Consider the following 21,634-nt stretch of genomic DNA (forward strand, 5'->3'; position numbering starts at 1 on the left):
TCCCACTCCTTTTGTTAACTACGCAGTACACATATATGCAAATTAGTCATCTATGGCTCAATTCATTTGCTTTCTTTCAGTATAATTTAAACAAAATTTGACTTTTTATTTGTCATGCTTGACTGACTGCGTGTTTGTGTTCTCGTTAGGTATGATTTGCTTAGCACTGATGTATAATGCGCAATATTTTTGACGTTGATGATGTCATCTGCGAAATCATTGACGTGACATCAACATATTATAGCCCTTTCAAAAAAAAAATATTCAAATCATAAACGATTTCATGTAGTAGTAGTTTACTTGAACGTTTTATTTTTTATCCGACCATGGTTTGTGCAAGTGTCGGTATATAATATTGCTGCTTCTAATTAATATTTTTCTAAATTTAACAATGGAAACTGAATATATAGTGATTGAAAATTTACCGAATGTTGTTTTTTTTAGGAAACTTCATGTATTTCTCTGCTATCAATCCCTACATGATTTTAGGAAGCAGATTAATAGCTGGACTGGGCTCTGGATCTGGATCATCGATTTTGGGGATGATAAGTCGTAGTACAAGCAAAGATGAAAGAACCGCTGCATTTTCACACTTAATGTCTTTGCGACAAATAGGTCTCATACTCGGACCTGCCTTCAACTTATTCCTTCGCAAGTTGAACTTCAACATAGGACCATTTTCTGTCAATTCGTTTACAGTACCAGGACTCTTCATGGCACTACTTTGGGTCATCCATACGTTTTTGATGTTACTTTTTTACAAAGAATTATATAAAAATCCCAGGTCCGACAGCAGAAGTGTTGATGATGATTGCTTTGAAGACACTAATTCCAGTAATCACATTGGTGCTAATAGCAATGTTCATGAAACAAGATCCAAAATACAAAGAAGGGATAGGGCCCCTTCACAATTTTTTACTTACGTTTACAATGGTGAGTATTCAGTAAAATGTTTCACTAAGTTTTTCAGTGGTAGTCAAATTTACATGTATATATATTGTATATTATAATTTCACAAGAACGTTGTTTCTCTGTTCTCGCCATTGAAAAATATTAACAATGTTATAAAGAGTAGGGGCTTGATGCTTATCTTCTGTTTCGCTCGCTTTGCTGCCACACGCATAGTCGCATATCTCGCAATCCTTTATTTTGACGATTTAATTGAGTTTGCAAATGAGATAACAGGCCTCCAAGCTCCTTCATTTTTCCGCGACCAAGCGTGGGCTACCAGAAATCTTCCTGATAGCCAAGTATCGCGCTCCGCAGCATATTTTTTATTCACTCAGGTAAAAACAACGCAAACAAGGCCATGAAGAATATTTCCAGTCATATTTAAATGCAATGCTTCCAAAGCTGTGTGGAGCTGGTTTTCAAGTTTTTTTTGGAAATGTTTCTCAGCAATGTTTCTCAGCGGCGGTAAGAGACTTTCACAGACAGCAAATCAGTCGCTTTTTGCAGACGATTGTACAATGTTGACGTTAAACGTGTCACGTCTGTAGGCGTTGAATAAAAAAAAGTTGTGAAAGCGAGTAAAGAGAAAACAGTTTCACGTTCAAACTCGAGTGGAGAAAAAAGTTTAAAATGGGAACTCGAGGAGAAATGTTGGCTTGTGCAAGCCGGCGACCAAACATTGCATTTGGAGGACATCTAGGAGGCCTGAGATAAACACCTGATTTTTTCTCCAACACTTAAGAATTTCAGTACAATTACATAACCAAAACTAATAGCATACACGTCTAGTAAAGGCGTTCGGGCACCCTTTCGCTTGTTTACGAATACTGTTTTTTCAACACAAAGGGACTGACTTCACATAATCGCCTTTGACATGCGGCGGGAGCGACTATTAGAGTGGCAACGCCTGTCTTTAAAAACAAAGGCAAAGTAACGTAAAAATACTGTTGCACAATAATAAATTCCAGAGAGGCCAATCAAACCGCCTTAACAATGTTACACCACTGATGGTTATAAGTTACTCCGTCTTCTTCTCTCGTTTGACTTGTAGTAGCTTAGATTGGCAATGCCTTCTCGTGCAGCCAAGATACGGTAGTTGGGTCCAGTTGTCGAGTACCAGTGATTCCACTTGGGGGCCGTAAGATGGAACATTCATGGAGTATGTGTTGCATTGTTTGTTCTACCGCTCCGTAGACACATATCGGCGAATTATGCAACCCCCACCTAAACAGATTAGCTCCAATGCAGCCAACGTCACATCTGATCCTGTTCAATGTGACCCATGCCTTTCTTGAGAGGTCTGCTTCAGGAGGGATGGAGAGTGCTGGTATAACTGAAAACTGGGGAGGGATATGTGGCAGCTCGTTCCATTCCTGGGCCCATGTTTCCATGCAGCTGAAGTTCTTATCCACAAGTTGTGTAGCATATCAATGGAATGGGCGCCTTGATGATAGGCGTTGAGGTCTGACTGGTCCATTTGTTTGGGAGTGACTGTGGAGAAGGTGTTGAGGATCGAGTCTCGCATGCAAAGCCAGTTTGTGAGAGGCTTCTTCCCTACGGACATGAGCAGGAGCAATACCAGCCAAAGTTGGCAGATAAGCAGTAGGTGTGGGGCGGAGACAGCCAGTGATGATGCGCAAGGTGTCGTTAATGCATACATCCATCTTTTTAGTGTGTCTGCTACGGTTCTACACAGCTGAGGCATATTTGGCTGAGCTGTAGACCAAGGCTAGTGCACTTGTACGCAAAGTTGATGCTCGGGCTCCCCATCCTTTTCCTGCTAGGTTACACCATGGCATTATATAACAATATTTTCAATTCACTAAAGAATTCGAAAGCAACCAAAGCATCAGAGATTTCCAAAAAACCGACACACACCAACAGATACATGTACTCATGCAGTACACATCACTCACTTCAACACAAATTATCTATTCCCAAAACACTCTACAACCTGTCGAATGCACCAACAGTGATTAAATTGCAATTAACTTAATCTTGAATCAAACTACAATTAAGTGAGACTTTCGTATGCACCAACACCAAGGGCTGTTTAATCCATGATCAAACAGTGATTAACTAGGCAAATTAAGTAACAGATTTAATACAGCTCCAGAGTAGGTTTAAAGCTTGATTAACTTACCAGCAAAGGTTTCTAGTACTGGTATTTTATTAGCTCTTGGTAATTGCAACATCAGGCTGCACCTTCTGAACTATGGAAGATGTGATGGGTGATTGGATTAGAATGACCAAAATGTAATTGTAAAGGGTTATTGGATGGACAGCAACTTTTAATGGACAGCAACTGATGGACACTTTTAATGGACAGCAACTGATTAAAATTGTATCATAGTTGAGGTTATGGGTTGCTGACCAAAATTTGGCTATTGTAGTCAGAGGCGCCGGAACGAATTTGACTGTGGGGGCGGGCAGGATTATGAAAAAAAGGGCATTTTTGTTGCTAAAAGGCCAATTTTGTTAAAAGTTTTAACAAGATATAGCGATAATGCTCATCTATCAGTTCACTAGCGAGTAATGATACAAGTGTCCGATATACAAAGAAAGGCAGCATGCTATGTTATAATGATGTAACCTACTGTGTTGCAGAATTTTGTGCCGTGAATGTTATTTTGAGGCAAAAATGAAAGATCATAATTAGGCTAAAACCGTATAGCAGAAATTGTTATATTGCAATATGTGCAGTAGAGTGGAGTGAAAAAAGAAAATCTTGATTGCATAATGCATATGATTCATTTGAAAGTACCAATTCGAATCATAACTGTTTTAAACAAAAAATATCCCCTTATTATTAAGGTAAAATTTTGAATTTGATTCAATCACGATAGGCCATTTCGGACCAAAATGGGCCTGTCTGGGCCAATCCATACACCTGATACTTCTGAAACTGTTACATTCCTATCTTAATTTTCAAAACGAAACTGTTGAGATTAGTCCCAGCCTTCTATGACCACCAGTTCAAATTTTAGATATCAAATCCCATGTATTTAGACAATCGCTCGTAACCCCCTCCCTCCCCCCCGGTAGCGGAGAGTTAGTGTAGGGGCAACCCAAAAATTTTTTCGTGGTATGTCTTTTTTTACTCCCAGTAGCATTATTTTGGGGGGTACTCAGAGTTTGTAATCCAAATTTGTATTTTAACATACCCCTTACAAATAACTTATCAGTCAAATATAACGCTTTTTGCCATTGCCATGAACAAACAATGTATGTCAGTTACCCTTTTCTACCACTGAATTGTACTACTGAATCCCATAACAAATCAAAGATATACACATTGCTAGAGTTATGACTCAGCAAAAACCATCAACAGTCTGATTAAATCATTGATCAACTAATCATGAACAAAATTTTATTGGTGCATACCAACAACGAATTAACTTTAATCACTGTTTAGTTAAACAATGATTAACTTTAATCATTGATTAAGTTAATGCATGCGCATTGTGGTGCATTCGACCTTCAAACTTAATGGATTTCTAAAAAAAGATAACAGAGCGACACACTCATTTCTCGACCAGCCGTCACGTCAAACAAACCACCAACAAAACTTATAACTGTTTCATCACCATTCCACACATACATGGAGCTTTTGAGTCGATGAGGCGAGTATTGAATCGTGCCGGAGTTAAAGTCGCTATGAAACTGTTTCAAACCATCGGCAATATGTAATTGCTACCAAAAGACACAACTTCTTTTCACAATAAATGTGGTATTGTTTATGAAATTCCGTGCAATGATTGTGACGCAGTTTACATTGGCCGGACTGAACGCAGCATAAATTACCCGGTCAAAGAACATCGCAGAGCTGTTAAAAATGGAACATGAAAAGTCAGCTTTTTGTTTACACATGCCAAAATAAAATCTAAGAATCTATTGTAATTTAATTTCGTCTCGAATGTCTGTCTGTTGGTCTCCACTGCTTCGACTTTATGTGTAATGTTGGAAGTTATTACGTTTACAATTTAACGTGGAAAGTAACCGCCATACATTTTTTGGCCAACCTTTAAAATAATCTGTGTTTCATTTTTTCTTGCCTTCAGCCGCACTGCACTATATAACTTTGACAATTTTATTTTATGTGTTATTCGCTCTGAGGATGCGCATTGTCATGGTGGGCGAACGTCAGTGAAGCAATAAATGAACCTGTTTGTCGTTCCTTCCATTTTCGTCAATTGAACGTTACAACTACAGTAGTGCTAGAAACAATATTTTCCGTATAATATCACTAATTTTCTATTTCATGAGTTTAAGCAATTGTCGTGAAGAATCCATGTGTCACCTAGCCATAGCTGGTACAGAGTAGTTGAAGCAGGAAGCACACATCTACGTGGAGTTAATAACAACATCTGCAATTGTGAACTCCACGCATTTGTGTGCTTTCAGTTTATCCGCTCGCTGCCACTTCAACTTTATAGATTTCTCTTTGGGCTCGCACGTACGAGATAAATATAAGTGGATATTTGTTGAAATCTAGACACTATAAGAAGTATTTCTAAGAATGTTTTCCAAAGCTAGTTTATAAACTATTTAGAAAGAGCAGGTCTACTGCTACTCAACAACCTTTGTGCCGCGATCGATGCAACGTAAACATGTTTACATTCAATTTTTATTACTAACCCTTTTAATTTGTTTGCAGATTTGCTTCGTGAAGAGGTTATTGTTTGCCTCGCAGTTACTTTTACTCTGATGTTCATCCAGACTGGAATAGAAACACTGCTGACACCTCTTACACTTCAACTATTTGATTGGGGAGAACTTCCAAACAGTATCTTTTTTTGTGTAGCTGGAGTTCTTGTAAGTGCTAATACTAAAGCAGTTTTTAGATTTCAGTCGTAAAGATATAGTTAGAGCTTTGAAAACTTTTTCTGAACGATGAACTTATTTTCTCGATCTTTGTGTTCGATTCTTTTTATTCAGGGATGCAGTTGTACAGCAAATGTATTATAATTGATTCTCTTGTGAAGCAATGTAGCCATCTAAGAAAAACTTTGCAATTATTTTATGTTTATGCAAGTTGATAAAAAATCTAGATTAGGACTGCCAACTTTGGCAATACCAAATCTGCTTGAAAATGCAGAAATTCTTTTCCACACTTGGATGAATATATGTTTCATTTCAATAATTTCAGACTTAGCTCACTTGCAAAACTTTTTCTAACTTTTATGTAGAAATATTTGTATGTTTCAAAGTTAAGTTCATCTTCGTCGCAGCACGATCAAAAGCGACAACCAGTCTGTAATTGTTTATACAAATATTAATCAAATCGTATAGGATTGTACTTTATATACAATACATTTGTTGTATTTTATGTTTGTTGATATGCTGTGCACATTTGATTTAAGCGTGGATTTAAAGTCATTTTATCAAGATCTGCTTTTTTATGCCTTTGTTGAATGGCAATGGGAGTACCCTAGCAGAACGATCACCGGTCTGGAAGTTGCCGCTAAAGTCAAAACAAGTCGTTATACCGCCGTCCAAATGACGCGATCCTTATAACCGCAAGACCTGAATACTGCAAACCACGGCACAAATGATGCCTGACCCGAATGATGACGCGAGACAGGGCTATTTCTTGTATCTGTTGTTGAAGTTGCGCTGTTCAGAGGCATCGCTTGCAGTGTCAGTGTTGCAAAATGAAATCTCTTCAGTTGTACTAAAGCAGCCTCTCCAAATGTTGGAATTTGTAAGGGGATTTTCCTATAATTTGAGATGAAACCTTACAAATTTACATGGAATTGTGTGCGCTTCTGTTATTTCTTTGTTTTGTTTTTTATGGTGTTAACTGTTGAATAAATCAACAGAGCAGGTTTAACATTGAAATTGAGCAGGTTTAACATTGAAAGACGCGTGATTACCTCTGACTAGCGTAGTTGGAATAATAGACACAAGAAAGAACCGTCTCGTGTCTGCGTCGTTCGTACTCATTTATTAAACCGCGACATTAGGTCGACAGGTCGTGCACCGGTTAAAGTAGCGTCAGTAGAAAACCTTCAAGATCTGAAGGCAGTAGCGCTATACCCGCACCTGGATCATGACCATGTAAATGTGCAATACACATGCGATCTTGAAATCACAATCTGGCCGATAAGCGTAAAAAACATCTTGATGCAATACTACTGTTTAGAAAATAATCTAATTGGGCGCTCGAAAAGTTTCACGATCTCCTAAATCTATTATTAAATGTCTGTTTATGTTTTTATTATGTTTTATTTATGCAGATTGTCATCAGCTTCTTTGTCTTGGCATTTCTAAGCAAGAAGTTATCCGACCGTGTTTTGCTCCTGGGGGGTTTAATCGTGATGGTTTTTGTGTATGTGGTTTTTGCTGCATATATTTCTTTCGCTGTCAAGTCGCCAGTCGGTGAGTGTTTTCGCCACGCGCATAACTTTTTAGATTTCCTTAAAAAAATTTATACTGGACAATTTTATGACAAATGGTTGGCGTTTAAAACGATAATATTGGTTATATGAAAGAAGTATGAAGAGTTTGTAAATTCCTTATTTTACTTTTGGAACTGCAACAATTGCAAATGAGTCAAATCAACGGTCAAATTTGCTCAATATATATATTAAATATAGTAAATAGTACTAATGTAGCCAAGTAATGAATTTTAAATGTTTTTTATTTTTCAAAAACAACTTAACTGAAATTGCTTCATAACTGCCTGAACGTAACTTTTCGTTAAGGCACGACGTGGGTGATTGTGTGCTTCAGCATACAAAGCGGTGTTTTAGTACTTGATCTTCCATTTGTTTGGGTCCCCCAGGCCTCGTTGTATTCTAAGATCACCAGCGAACGAACGCAAGGTAAGCTTTAAAGTGTTGAAATCTCTCACTACAATCACAACACTGTTGGTTTTCCACAATTAAGAGTGCTAGGTTTCTGGCTTGTTTGTGTGACAACGATAACTTGGATTAATTTTGTAATGCTGCTGCAAAAGCTGATTTAATTTGTCTGGAAAAGGGAGACTGCTAAAGTTGCTAGTTCCTTACTATAAACAGAGTTTTTATGATACAGATTGTTGTGTTAACAATTCATTGAAAAGATTTTTTTTCCCAAATATTTTTTACCAGGTTTTAATCAAGGCATTCGTCTACTAGTGATGGGGATAGGTCAGATTCTAGGACCATTGTGGGCTGCTTCGTTGCTAGATCGATTGGAAATCATGGGAACTGTGAATCTAACTCTTGTATTTCTAGTTTTTGTAAGTCTTGAAAGCTTATTTTATTGCCAACCCGTTGGCTATTCTGTCATCATTGGTGTTATTTACTCTTTTATTTATTTACCCATGTTGTTATCGATGATGTTATATTTCGAATTTTATTCGACGAAAGAGTTAATTTTTACCTGCAGAAATTTCTTTCGGTCTGGGAAAATGGGATGTTGCAGAACTTTACAATGATATCAATGACAAGTACTTGTCCTGATTTGTTTATGTAGTCTGTCACCAGACGAAAAAAGGAATTTTGTTCAAAGCAGCTAAAAACTACAAAGCTACCAACAAAGGGTTTTAAATCAAGATCAAACTAGCCAATCAGCAAGAGTTTCGTAACCCTTGAGTTTATGGAAACATCGGGTTTTCTGATTTCCGCACTTGAACGATAAAAGGATGTCTGAGTAAACCTTATAAATTCTGTTTTTAAACACACTCGCATAAGCAACTAATTGTGTATTCAACTTGAATAATGAAAGAAAATGAGCATTTCATGATCATTTTTATAACACAACAAAAGGTTTTTCTGTGATCTACATGACCAATGCTTACGGTTTTAGTGTCGAAACCACGTACAAACTTGCCACAAGTCACAAACTCCACATACTTGCCTCAACAATGGTTAACTTACTTAAACATTGTCATGTGTGCACATTACAACACACTCGTTTATGTCAACAATATCCCAGGTAATCTACCTCTGCATTGTTATCAACAAATGCCAATGCAATCCATCCTTTGTGTGTCTTGCAGATCTTAGTACTTGCTTCGTACAAACGCTTGAACGTTCGCGAAGATCCGCCTGAGATGCCTTCAAATCAAGTATCTGAAAGAACGCCTTTGCTGTCGAATGGTCACTCTGGGATACAAGCGTAACTCGGTTCATCTTTCACAGTTTGTTAGTTTTTTTTTCTTTGTCAATTGCAAACAGCTTCGACGCATCTGAGATACGCAACCTTTTTGTGCAAGTATCAAGAGAGAAAAAAATCATGTCTGGGGCAGTGCATTTATAACCTCACATCCTTTTGCAACTGCGACTAATAGATTTGTCTTCGTCATATATATATATTTAAAAATCGCAATAATAGCAAAGAATTGAAATATCTTTGACCGTGGCTGAGATATGGTACCTTAGATGTCTTGTCACTAGTAGGGTTTTGAAAGACGACCACAAAAGTTTTTTTTTCATTTTGCGTTTTCATATTTTAACAACATACTTTTACCTTGAAGAGTTTGCAATAAAAGCATATCATTCACCACATTCGACCCACGAAATTTATTACTAGTTAAAGATTTATATGAGCAATTTTGGTTTAAGATTGTGTCATGTTCTTTGTTTATTCCTTAACTTTGGGAAAGTTGCACTATTTTTTGTTTGAACAAAGAAACTAACGAACTGTTCAGTTGTAGTAAAAATTAATACAAAAAGTAATTGCTTATAAGTTTAAATGTAGTACTTTGATAGGGTACTTTGTTTGTTCTAGATTTTTGTTAAAATTTGATGCAGGAGTTCTCTTTTAGGACAACATCCTCACCATTTTACATTATCTGTAAAATGGTGTGTCATAGCTTTTATTTACCCAACTGGTGAAAGTATGGTATTTTTATTTGGTTTTGTAAAAAACTTTTATACTTTTTGCCAACGATGAAATATATTCTACCAAATTCGGCGAGTTATGAAAAGAAATATAGAAAAACTTTTAGTAAAGTTCGCATGAGCAGTTGCTATTTAATTTTTCTACTGTTTAAAATTGGAATCTAAAATATTAAACTGCTTGTTTTTCATTGTGAAAGCTCTTCGGTTATTGTCAAAACATACAGGTACAAAACAAGAAAAATGGCTGTGTTCATTTTGTGAAGTCTCACTTGTGCCTTAAATGTTCTATTTAAGCCACTGTCAAATATATTCTTAAATTTTTGCCATCATCATTTTACAATGTCCCGTTTATTTAACAATGAATGAAATTTACTACTAACCATTACAAAAATTAAAGAAATGTGATGATGTATTTGTATTGTAAATGAAATGCTGCGTCTATATTGCGAAATCGAGCTTTGCTAAAATTGATTTATTATTTTTGGTGTTCCCTAAAAGCCCTTTTTTGATACGATCTTAAAATGTGCATTGACCAACCTAATTCCAGTTCAGTTCTTGCAAATGTGTTTATCCAGCTTATTACACTGATGGTATATTTCACATTGATTTATTATACTCGTTTTCTTGTTTACAATTCCTACAACTGTTTTCAAAAAAACAATTTAATCCAAGTGATCCACATTATGCAAGGCATTGCGTTTCTTCTGTCAAATTTTTAGAAGTTCTTTTCTCGTCATAAATTTGTCTTATTCCCATAGTGCTTATTTCCAATAATTATATTCCCATAATGTCTTACTCCCAATGCTTCTTTACACCAGAAATCACACTGAAGCATCAAGAGGTTTTTTCTTGAAATTACGTTTTGCATTTTTCCTCATATTTCTACCATTACATTTTAATTGGTTTTCGGTTGAGTTTTAAAACGCTTCAAATATATAAAAGTAGAATGTTGTAAAAAGTTTTGGGTGTTCTTTTTCGATTTTCGTTAGCTTTTCCATTGTAAACCTGTAGCGTTTAAAACTATTGCAGTAGTTTCCGCTTATTAAGCCGGACAATTTTGGACTTATTAAGCGGGTAAGCTTAATTACCGGAGACTACTGCATGAGCACACGTGGCTGTAATCTTTTTTGTTACCTTTTGTCAACGTCATTTCCTATGTCAAGTATTTTCACTTGAAAATAAATTGTTTGTTTTGTTTTTCTCTATTGTTAATCTCACTGTGTGACATGTTTTGTATGCAATGATAAATTATTTTGTTTCAAGCTTGTTGCTGATCATATCTATTGCGAAGCGCAGTATTTGTATCGAAATTTGTGTTTAATTTTGAAACTTTCAATGCCGCGTTTGAATGATGAATACGTGGTTGCAAACGGAGTCGACAGTTTCTCAGCCACAAGAATTGTCATTTTTATGTCTATATCTAGCGACGTTATAACGACATAAAAAATGGCAATTATCGCTGGCTGGGTTGCAGACTGCCTGCATTGTAATGCTTGTTAAAACAACAATGCATTTTGTATTTAATTTTGAAACCTGGTGCCGCGTTTCATGAAATGCTGTTTGCAAACTTCACCTAACAGGTGTCACTATTTACCCAGCCTACGTCGTTACAACGCTATAAAAATTGTCAGCTATTTAATGAACCTATTTGTTGATTTTTTTGAGTGACAACCAGCTTTGAGCATCTGAAAAGGTTGGAATTATCTTCAGGTTGTGTTCAGTGACGTTTGGTTTGGCACTTGTGGAAACCAACGTTGATTTTGCAATGTTGATATTACAAAACGATAATATTGGTTTAAAAACCGTGGAATATCAAGCTAATGTATGAGACGGATGCGACATACAAAGTGTATTGGTGATCGAAGTCAAAACTCTTTAATTGCCTTTTGGTATATTTTTAACCTTTTTTTTACATTATTCACTTCTTTTTGCGACGGCGTAGAGCATGTGCCACGCTTTTGTCAAATAACCTTTCATCAGATATTCCAATTAAATCCAATTGACTTACTTTGTACGTAACTATTAACTAACCTACTTTCTAACACTGAAGATGAAAACGATAGTTTAAGAAACGTTTGCTGAAGGTTTCTTTTCTACTTCGGCTTTTTTCTTTGTTTGCAATCAATCAATATTTTCTTTATTGGAGTAATTGTTGTTCACCAGGTAGTAACAATGTACAGTAGAATTCGGTTAATCCGGATCTTCGCCTAATCCGGATGAAACTGGAAGTACAAATGAGTCTGGTTTGATAGAACCGTCATCGGTTAATCCGGATCTTCGCCTAATCCGGATGGAATCGCCGGTCAAATCGAATCCGGATTAACCGAGTTCTACTGTATTAACTTTGTAATCTTCATCCTTGTTGAAGAACAGTCTTGTTCTTGCTTGCACCAGTTTAAAAAGGAACTAAATTGCAGTGAAAATGAACCTTCGTCATATTGCTTTCGCAGTGACGGTAGGTAGTGAATCGTTATAACAGATTTGTTAGACATGATACATATAGTCCTTAGGGTGTTTCATTTTTTCACCATTTTTGAAATTCAAAATGCCTGGGATCGCATCTGGTGGTATTTGGGGAAAAAAGTTTACACCCCAAATGTTTTCAATTATGACGTCATATTGATTGATTGATTTATTTCGTTGTAGGTAAATATAGTACAATAAATACAGCAATAAAAAAGGAATTTTCAGCAACGGGAATCTGCGAAGAGACCATGGGTCTTCGAGTCAAGCAGATACCCCAGATTCTAATAGAAGATCTAGAATTGCGATAACAGTTAGTTACGTAGCCTACCTAATCTAAATGATCACTACGAACAAGCGACATAGGATAGAGAACACAATGAATAATTCAATAACGAAAATTGAGACAAGGTGTTAGATGATAGTCTTGCGCAGAGAAATATATTTAGTAGCCAAAGTAGGCTATCGGTAACATAAAGGTAGTACAAAATTAGTCGTGCTAATATTAGGCGATGAGTGAATATTTGTGTTGCTTTTTAAAAAGAATAAAATGACAATTTACGCATGCTCGTTGGTAAGGAGTTGCAGACTTTCACTCCGGCATACTTAATGTTGCGCTGGAGTCGGGATGAGGCGTAACGTGGGACAAAATAACAATCATTGGTAGAGTGTCTAGTAAGACGTGCATTATACATGAGTTTGGTTTTCTCAAAGTAGTGTGCGAAAGGCAGAGGCAATACATCCGTATCAAATTTAAACATGAACTTAGCAATTTCGTGTTCGTACAAATCTTTAAGCTTGAGTATGTTAAGTTGCTTATAGAAAGGTGTGACATGATCAGACCACCTGCTACTATTCTGACAGCCTTATTTTGTAAGGTGCTAAGCTTGTTCATTTGTGTCTTGCAGCATGAACCCCAAATCGTTATACCAGAATGTACCAGCAGTGCGTAGTATAATTGTAATAATGTTTTGTTTGGTAGAATGTATTTGAGTTTGGACAATATTCCTACAGATTTAGAAAGTTTCTTGTGGAGCATACTGTATTAATATGAGGTTCAAAATTTAGACCATTGTCAAAAATAATGTCAAGGTATTTCGCATACTTAACTTGTTCGATCTGAGCACAATTATAAAGTACAGTAGAATTCGCCTATAATGGCACCTCTAGGGGATTCCAAAAACTGACGTTATAGACGAACTACCGCAAACTATTCCAAAACTGTCTTTTGATTAAAGAAAGAGGTGTATAATCTAGTCAGGTTTACGGTGTACCACCAAACTGACAAAAGTCACGCAGAAAATACAGTAAACAAAGAAATTATTTAAAAAAAATAACCTACAGGCTACAGCAAAAGGTATAGCCTATACAGGAAATTTGCGCAATACAGCTCGTCTGCTCATTACATACAGTAGTAGAAAAGTTCATCGTTTATTAGCAAAAAAGGCATTGATCTTGAACTGTTTCGGTTTTGACACAGATTTCTACCACATAGCGTTCAGCTTTTGCTAAATAATGTAGGATTTGCTCCCTATCGTCGTGACTTCGGAAGTATCGGTCTAGTTGTCTGATTGACTTCTGGGGTTAAAACGGCTTCTACAGGATCGTCGCCATCATCACCGGCCTCCTCTTGTACGACATCTTAAAGGTCAGCTGTAGAGCTGCTTTTTACAAGTGATAGTTTTTCACGCGGAAAAAAAGTTAATTCAGTAAATTAAAGTCCCTGCTGCGAACGACGTAGCAAAATAAAGGGAAGACATTTTGCAAGCAGCAGCGCTAACTGAAAGACTGACCGTTCGTGGTGAAGGTGATGGCTTAAAGTGACGTTATAAACGAACAAAAGACGTCTGGGGACCAATAAAGGGTGCTGTTACATGCGAATTGACGTTATAGGCGATGTTGTTGTAGCCGAACTAAAATGTACGTAAAAGGTAGGAATTCTGCCGGGACCGAGCGAAATGTGGCGTAATAGGCGAATTGACGTTATAAACGAAGCCGTTATAGGCGAATTTTACTGTAGGCCTACATTGATATCTTCTGGGTAGCTGCATTTTTTAGGAGGAACCACAATGACATTTGATTTTGAAGGATTGATAACTAATATATTGGCATTAATTCAGTTCTTGGTGTTAAGTAATTCAGACGATACTGTATTTCCTTTTCTAAGTAGGATGGATTAGGAGCGTTAATTACCAGGCAGGTATCGTCTGCGAAAAGTCTTGGAACAGAAGACGTGCAGTTTGGTAAATCGTTTACGTACAATAAAAACAGTAATGGACCCACCGTTGAACCCTGAGGTACACCATGTGTTATGCATCTCTGTACAGATTCCTGTTCATTAATCGCGACATACTGCTTTCTGTCTTTTAGGTAAGAGGAGAATAATTCGTTTGCTGTACCTCGGATTCCATAGTGGTTGAGTTTGTAAAGTAGAATGGGATGGTATACCGTGTCAAAGGCTTTTTTGAGATCCAAGAGAACCAAACCTGTGTACAGGTTGCTTTTTACGTGTTCATAGGTGGCACTAATAATATCAATAGCGGCAAATGAAGTAGATAAGCCAGACCGAAATCCAAATTGCGTAGGAGCAAGGACAGAATGTTTATCTAGAAAGGAAGAGACCCTTTTATACATGAGCTTTTCCAAAAAAATTTCGAAAGACGATAAAAGGGAGATAGGTCTATAACAGCGTTTCTCAAAGTGGGCGAAATCGCCCCCCTGGGGGCGATTTCGAGCGCCAGGGGGGCGAAAAAATCAAAGGAGGCGATCGGGGGGCGAAAACACTCAAAGGGGGCGAATTTATCAAACCACCAATAACAGTCTAATGCGTTAATAGCAGTCCAACGTGCAAACCATTCACTACAAATAGATGAATCCACCTTGATTGACAATGTATCGCTGCTGCTTGGATGTGCGTTTTGTTCATAATATGAGAACTCAAGAAGAAATGATTTTTGTGCTCAGTCTTCCTCCAGATATTCGGGCATCAAGCATCTTTAATGCAGTGAAAAACTTCTACGAAGAGAAGGGGATTCCACTGAAGAATATTCTACAATGCGCAATTGATGATGCTCCGGCAATGGTTGGAAAGCATCGAGGGTTCATTTCATTGCACTGATGAAAAGAGAAATTCCTGGGCTTATTGCAATACATTGTGTAGGCTAATTCACCGTCAGCATTTGGTTGCCCGTAATATCAGTCCTTAACTGCATGAATCACTGAATATTGTGATAAAATGCGTCAACAAGATAAAAGCGCATGCTCTCAACGACAGATTATTTCGTTCACTTTGTTGCCAAAATGATGAACAATTTGAACGTCTTTTATTGGATACCGCGATAAGATGTCTTTCAAAAGGTGCTTGTTTGAGCCGCTTTTATGCCCTTTTTGTTTCAGTTATCGAGTCCCTATCAAGCACTGACGCGACATTAGCTGAAGATGTGATACCGTACCCTTAAAGAATGACATCGCATATTTGGCAGACATTTTCAATGCCATAAACAAAGTAAACAAAAAGCTTCAGGGAGAAATAATAACTCTCATCAAGTGCAAAAGCGTGACTACCCCATTCCTTGCAAAGCTATCTTTATTCAAACAAAATTTGGGTCGAAATATCTTAATTCAGTTTCCCAATTTGAGCCAGAATGTTATTACAGAAGAACAATGGCAAAAATAGTGCTGACATTTAAACATGCTTCATAAAGACATGAAGCTTCGCTTTGCAGATCTCGTGGAGCCGTGGCCGAGTGGTTAGCGCGTTGGGCTCGCAGTCGAGAGCCTGCATGTTCGACTCCAGCCACCCGCACTTGCTGTTGTTTCTCTGGGCAAGAAACTTTACGATAATTGCCTCTACCTAGTGATCGATTTCGAGTAATGGGTAGTACCAAATTTACGTCATAAGTAGAGTAGACCACCGGAAACAGACATTGCCGTCGGCTGCAGCGTGGGTCAGGTGTATGTCGGAAGGCGTACACCGATGCATAGCGCTCAAGTCCGCTTTCCCGCAATGCAGGATAAAGATAAACAAACAAACAAACAGACTTCCATGTTCCAAACTGGGTGGTAGGCTACAACCATTTTCTACCGAACCTACAGACATAGAAGTGGAACTTCAAGAGCAGTTCATTGATATGCAAACAGATGATGAGTCAAGAGTGAAATTTAGAAATGATCGATACGATTTGTTTTGGTGCCAGGTTGCTAGCAAATATGAGCTTCTCTGGAACGAAGCTAGAATGTGGATTTTGTCGTTTCTTACTTCATATAGCCTACATATGGTTGAAAAGGGGCTTTCGGCTGTGGCATTGATGCTTCCAAAGCAAAGAAATCGCTTGCTAGTTCATAAACGGGGTGATCTTCGACTCTATCTTACGAAAATGTCGCCAAACATTTCAAAACTTTGTGAAAGTCGCCAAGCTCATCCATCCCATTGAACATTATCATGTTATTTTCAATTTCGTTGATTAAATTCCCAAAACTATTCAATTCAATTCAATTTATTTTTCTTTGTCGGAAAACAACAGCAATGATAAAGTTACAAATAGTGAACGGGAACAAAACCAACAAAAGGAAAAGGTGGCAAAACTACAAAAGTTTAAAACGTGCATGCGATGCAAATTAAAGGTTACGTACACGAAAGTAAATTAAGCACGGCCACCAAACCAAACTAAATTTGTCTATCACTCTATTATCAATGTTTATTTTACTTGACAGAATTTGGGGGGCGAAATTTTATTTCAATAACGAAAAAGGGGCGATAAACTAAAAAAGTTTGAGAAACACTGGTCTATAATTATTTACCTCAAGTTTGTCTCCAGATTTGAAGACAGGTACAACTTTAGCAAGTTTAAATGTTTCTCGGAAAATACCGAACTGAAAGGAATAGTTAATAAGAATTGAGAAGGGCAGGGCAATAATCACGGAGGTGATCTGTATGAAGTATGCTGAAATGTCATCGTAGCCAGTTGCTTTGTTGGGTTTTAGAGCTCGGATTTCTTTGAGTACCTCATCGCCAGTCGTTGGTTCAAGAAAAATAGAAGAAGGAACGTGTATGGTTTGTAAGGTAGGATGTGAAGTTGTTATTGTTGGCAAGCGGAACGCTGTCAGAGATCACTTTTCCAATATTGCAGAAGAATTTATTGAATTGGTTCGCCATTTCGATGGGTTTGTTTGATGACACTCCATCAATATTAATAGAACTGATTGTTTGTTTTGATTTTTGTTTATTTGGCAGTAGTGAGTTAATGACTTCCCAAACTTTGCGTGGAGAAGATTTGTTCTGTTCAATCTCCGATTGTATATAATTTTGCTTGGAAATGTATTTCAATTTGGTGAGCTTATTTGCATATTTTTTGTACTCTAGCTTGTCTGTTTGATTTCCTTTCAGGTAGTGCGATTTGTACATTTTTTGCTTATTTTTAATTGAAGTAAACAACCCACTGGTAATCCACGGCTTCCTTTTTAACTTGCACATTTTCCTTGACATTTTTTTTAGTGGAGCGTATTTGTCAATTGCATTTTTTTAAATCTGTAACAGTTCGCTGTATTTATAATCCAGTTCATGAGGTTGTAATGATTTAATACCCAACAGAAACGTGCCAAGTTGGGAGTTCAAATCCTCAATGAAGGAAGCCGAATCAAGGTTACGCTTGTCTCTGTAGAAAGGAGGTTTGCGTTGATGCGAGTTGTCAACAAGGGAAATTATACAAAAAATAGGGTAATGATCAGAGATGTCAGACTTAATTATTCCAGGTAATACGGAATGAGAAACATCGTTCGATAAAATTTAGATATTTTGTGACGGGTGAAGGGAGAACGTCATTTAAAATATTGATATTGAAGTCACCTAAAATATAGTAGGTTTGATTCATTTTGTTTAAGTTACTTAGCACACTGTCAAGAGCATCAACAAAACGTTGAATATTGGTGTTTGGGTGACGGTATACTACGCCAATTTTCATGTTAGCGCTTGTTGTGGTGTTACTTATATTAACAAATAAGCTTTCACAGTCAACACAAGGCACTTCAAAAGGTTTCAAGGGTGCGATATTATATTTGTCTAATGCGTAAATCAAAACTCCACCTGCAGAAGTAATGGAGTTAACCTATTTATACACGTACCCAGGTAGAGTAATATTTAACAGAGGAGTGACTTGAATACGAGTTTCAGTTGTGCAAATAACATCAGGAGGTTTGTCGAAGTTAGCAAGAAAATCGTACAAAGAGTCAAAATTCTTTTGTAATGACCTGATATTTATATGAATAACAAATAATGATGCACTACGAATTGTCTCAAAAGTAGGAGAGTTGATGTTGTGGTATTTGCAGATATTGAAATTGCGAGTTAGTGACCGAAGAGAATCGCACAGGTAGAACGCATTTTCTGCGTCTGAATCAAGAGCAGTAGCCTGACTCGAGGACACATGAGTCTCTAAAATGTCATTATTGGTACAATTAATTACGAGAAATGTAGAACAGCACAGTTTGACGCGGTAATCAGCACGCAGGGTTTATTCAAGATATAAAAAGCACGCAAAAGAATAGCATCACGTGGCATCGCGGAAGGCCAAATGTGAAGTAGCCAGACATCAATTCAGTACTAAAAAAACATTGAATCATCACTAATAATCTACTCAGATGCATGAGTGAAAAACATTAGACAAATAACAAGCAGACAAAAGAAAAGGATTTGTAAAAAATTAAATGTTAATATTAACAAAAATCAACACAGAGAGAGCAGAAGTTAATCACAGTTCGCAGGCAAGTATGCATCGGCTATTCATGCCAGGGTAATGAAACATAAAGAAATATAGTACACATTCGTGTCTACAAAACTAGGTCGTTGAATGAATTGTCCGAAGAATTCAAAGGCAGCTATTTTACAATCATAATATCCATTAGGATGTTTCATTTTTTCACGATTTTTGAAATTGAAAATGCTTGGGGTCTAATCAGATTGGATTTTGGCCACAAACAGCCGATCCAAAATATTTTTTCAATCGGACGACTTTTAGAGGGTGCGCGGCCCCCCCAAAGTTTGAAAATTTGAAGCGTGGGAAAATTTGCAGGAAATATGCGATATCTCGGTAACGGAAAGTGATAGGAAGACGTGTAAGGTGTCAACTTGTGCGGAATGGCCAACTTCCTATCTGCGTTTAATACATTTTGCTACCCTATCTGCAACGAAAAAAAAGTTAATTGCAAAAAACTGTTTTTTTCATATTTTTGATGTTTTGTTCTACAGAAGCAAAACCCTTGGAACCAGTAACTACAGTGATTACAAGTTATAGAGAGCAACAAACATGTGCTATGGCATAGGGTACAAGTGTGCATCGAATTTTACACGACAATGGACTTCCTTTCACGATTGGCTTAGAATACCGTCATCTCCTATCGCACAGTGTCTCTCACATAGTATGTAAACGTTTCAGCATAAGCTACCAACACAGAGTAATTAAACAAAACAGTTGACATTGACGTGGCTGTGCAAATCAAGAGTCATACACCATGCGAACGCGAAGAAAATCATAAATTCAACAGTATGTACAATACTTGCGGGCTAGAGGTACTCAAACGCAGCTCCAGAAACAGGGATCCCCAGTCATGACCAGTGAAAGCAAAACAAATAAGCAACATCATGTAAAACGAAAAATCGGGCATGTTACCCAAGAATAAAAATTACTGCCGGCATGTAACACTTAATGATTATTCTTCAGCATTGCTTAAATACGACCTCAGTCTAACATCAACTTTGCTTTGTTGATCAGAGTTGTTAATAATCTTCTTTCGTTGTAGCAATTCTATGATCTTCCCTATTTCCCTCTCATTTGATCTATTGTGGTTGTTGACGCTCTTCCAGAACTGCCTGTTCCCAAACAAAACACAGCGTGCTTGCTTGCTTTGAACAGTGAAGAAATGCTTCAGGTTTGATTGTCTTTGTTGCAGCATATTTTCGATGCTTACCTCACTAGGTAGTGAAGTAAGATCTGTCAGTACATTTTTAGAGAAGAAGAAGAAGTTCTTTTATTTTGCATCATCAGCACATGCGAAAAAACAAAACAATACAAGATTACAATGTGAGCTAGGTTGTTTGCTGATGACGATGGGAGTGACAGAAGGACCGAACTGGTCATCGAGTCTGCCACACTCGAGTGGTGTCATGGCTTATTTAAAATGGAACGGTGTCGAAGTTGAACGCAAATATTGATTGATTGATGTATTGATTGATTTGATTGATAGATATATATTATTGTTCCAGACGGTTGTTCGCCTGGTCAAACGTAATGTAGAAACCGTTCGGGTCTACTGAATATTACGTCATGGAAATTCCTAAAACATGTGCCAAAATTGCACCAGCGTTCATAAGAATTGTGTCAAACCTGTTTGGGCCTGTTTGGGCCTGTTTAAACAGGAAATATTACATCAGCTTTAAACACCTGTTGGAATGACTTCATAATTGTCTTTCATTATTGCGTCACAGTACTGCATACGTGAATTTGAGATATTGCTATCTATTCTGGTCATTCGTAAAATGATTGTTTGAAAGTTGGCCGCACATTTAACTGTTGGCTTAGTGCTTGCTAGCTGGACAAAGGTTCCGTCTTTTAGCCAAGTAATCTGTTCTGTAGTGACAGTTTTCAGTGGTGTACGCGTTGCACCCCCTCGTTTTCGGTAGCCGTGGGCTAATTTTTACAGAAATACACTTTTTGAAAAGAAGTTCAAGTGTGTGTTTCTTCGGTCATTATATGCAGACGAACGGATCCGGGAACTTTATGTTACAATTTTCCCACGAAGAAATTATGGTTTACCGCTGTGACCATAAAAAATAAAAGACGAGTTCTTGTCAGTTGGTAGGTCAAGAAGAAATTAAAGCATAAAAAATAAAAGACGAAGTTTGTTAGTTGGTAGGCTAAGAAGCACTTAGAAGCAAAGAAATAATAAAAGAAGATCTTGTTGGTGGGTAGTCTAAAGAAGCAAAGAAAATTAAAGACATTTCTTCTCGGTAGGCAACTGAAGAACTTTAAGCTAAAAAGTAAAGACATTTCTTCTCAGTTTGGTACAGAAGAAAAATAACTTTGACATTTATTGGCAAGAAAGAAGATTAAAGGCAATCCATCTGTGCTTGAAGATTCAAGTGGAAGAATCCAAGCAAGTTTTGTGGACGTTTGGACTTCACATACTCGTACAGCTACGGTATCGTGCATTTAAATTCTTTTTTGTATTTTTTACGGTCTTTGCAGTTAAGTTTTTTATAACTAGTACTGTAATTTGTGTGTTTGTGTAACTTAATTTTTTAATTGTTAAATTTAGCCCTAACATTTAATATGTCTACACTCGGTGGCGACAGGGACTCGACCGCCGTCGACTCGACTGAGTTTAAGCCTGATGAT

The 21,634-nt window shown here is 37.2% G+C and overlaps 1 protein-coding gene across 1 annotated transcript in view; it reads left to right on the top strand.

Moving 5' to 3' along the window:
* LOC145765324 (major facilitator superfamily domain-containing protein 8-like) overlaps positions 1–12,447 on the top strand; it is a 53,505-nt gene extending 41,058 nt beyond the window's left edge. Inside the window, exons 3-8 of the mRNA XM_082577128.1 lie at positions 445–933; positions 5,609–5,766; positions 7,191–7,332; positions 7,659–7,778; positions 8,046–8,176; positions 8,939–12,447. Of these exons, the coding sequence (XP_082433254.1) occupies positions 445–933; positions 5,609–5,766; positions 7,191–7,332; positions 7,659–7,778; positions 8,046–8,176; positions 8,939–9,061 (1,163 nt within the window). The 3' untranslated portion in view covers positions 9,062–12,447. The remainder of the gene's footprint in view (positions 1–444; positions 934–5,608; positions 5,767–7,190; positions 7,333–7,658; positions 7,779–8,045; positions 8,177–8,938) is intronic.
* The last annotated feature ends 9,187 nt before the right edge of the window (positions 12,448–21,634 follow it).

The sequence above is a fragment of the Aplidium turbinatum genome, chromosome 2 (assembly GCF_918807975.1).
Source record: "Aplidium turbinatum chromosome 2, kaAplTurb1.1, whole genome shotgun sequence".
Taxonomy (NCBI): Eukaryota; Metazoa; Chordata; class Ascidiacea; order Aplousobranchia; family Polyclinidae; genus Aplidium; species Aplidium turbinatum.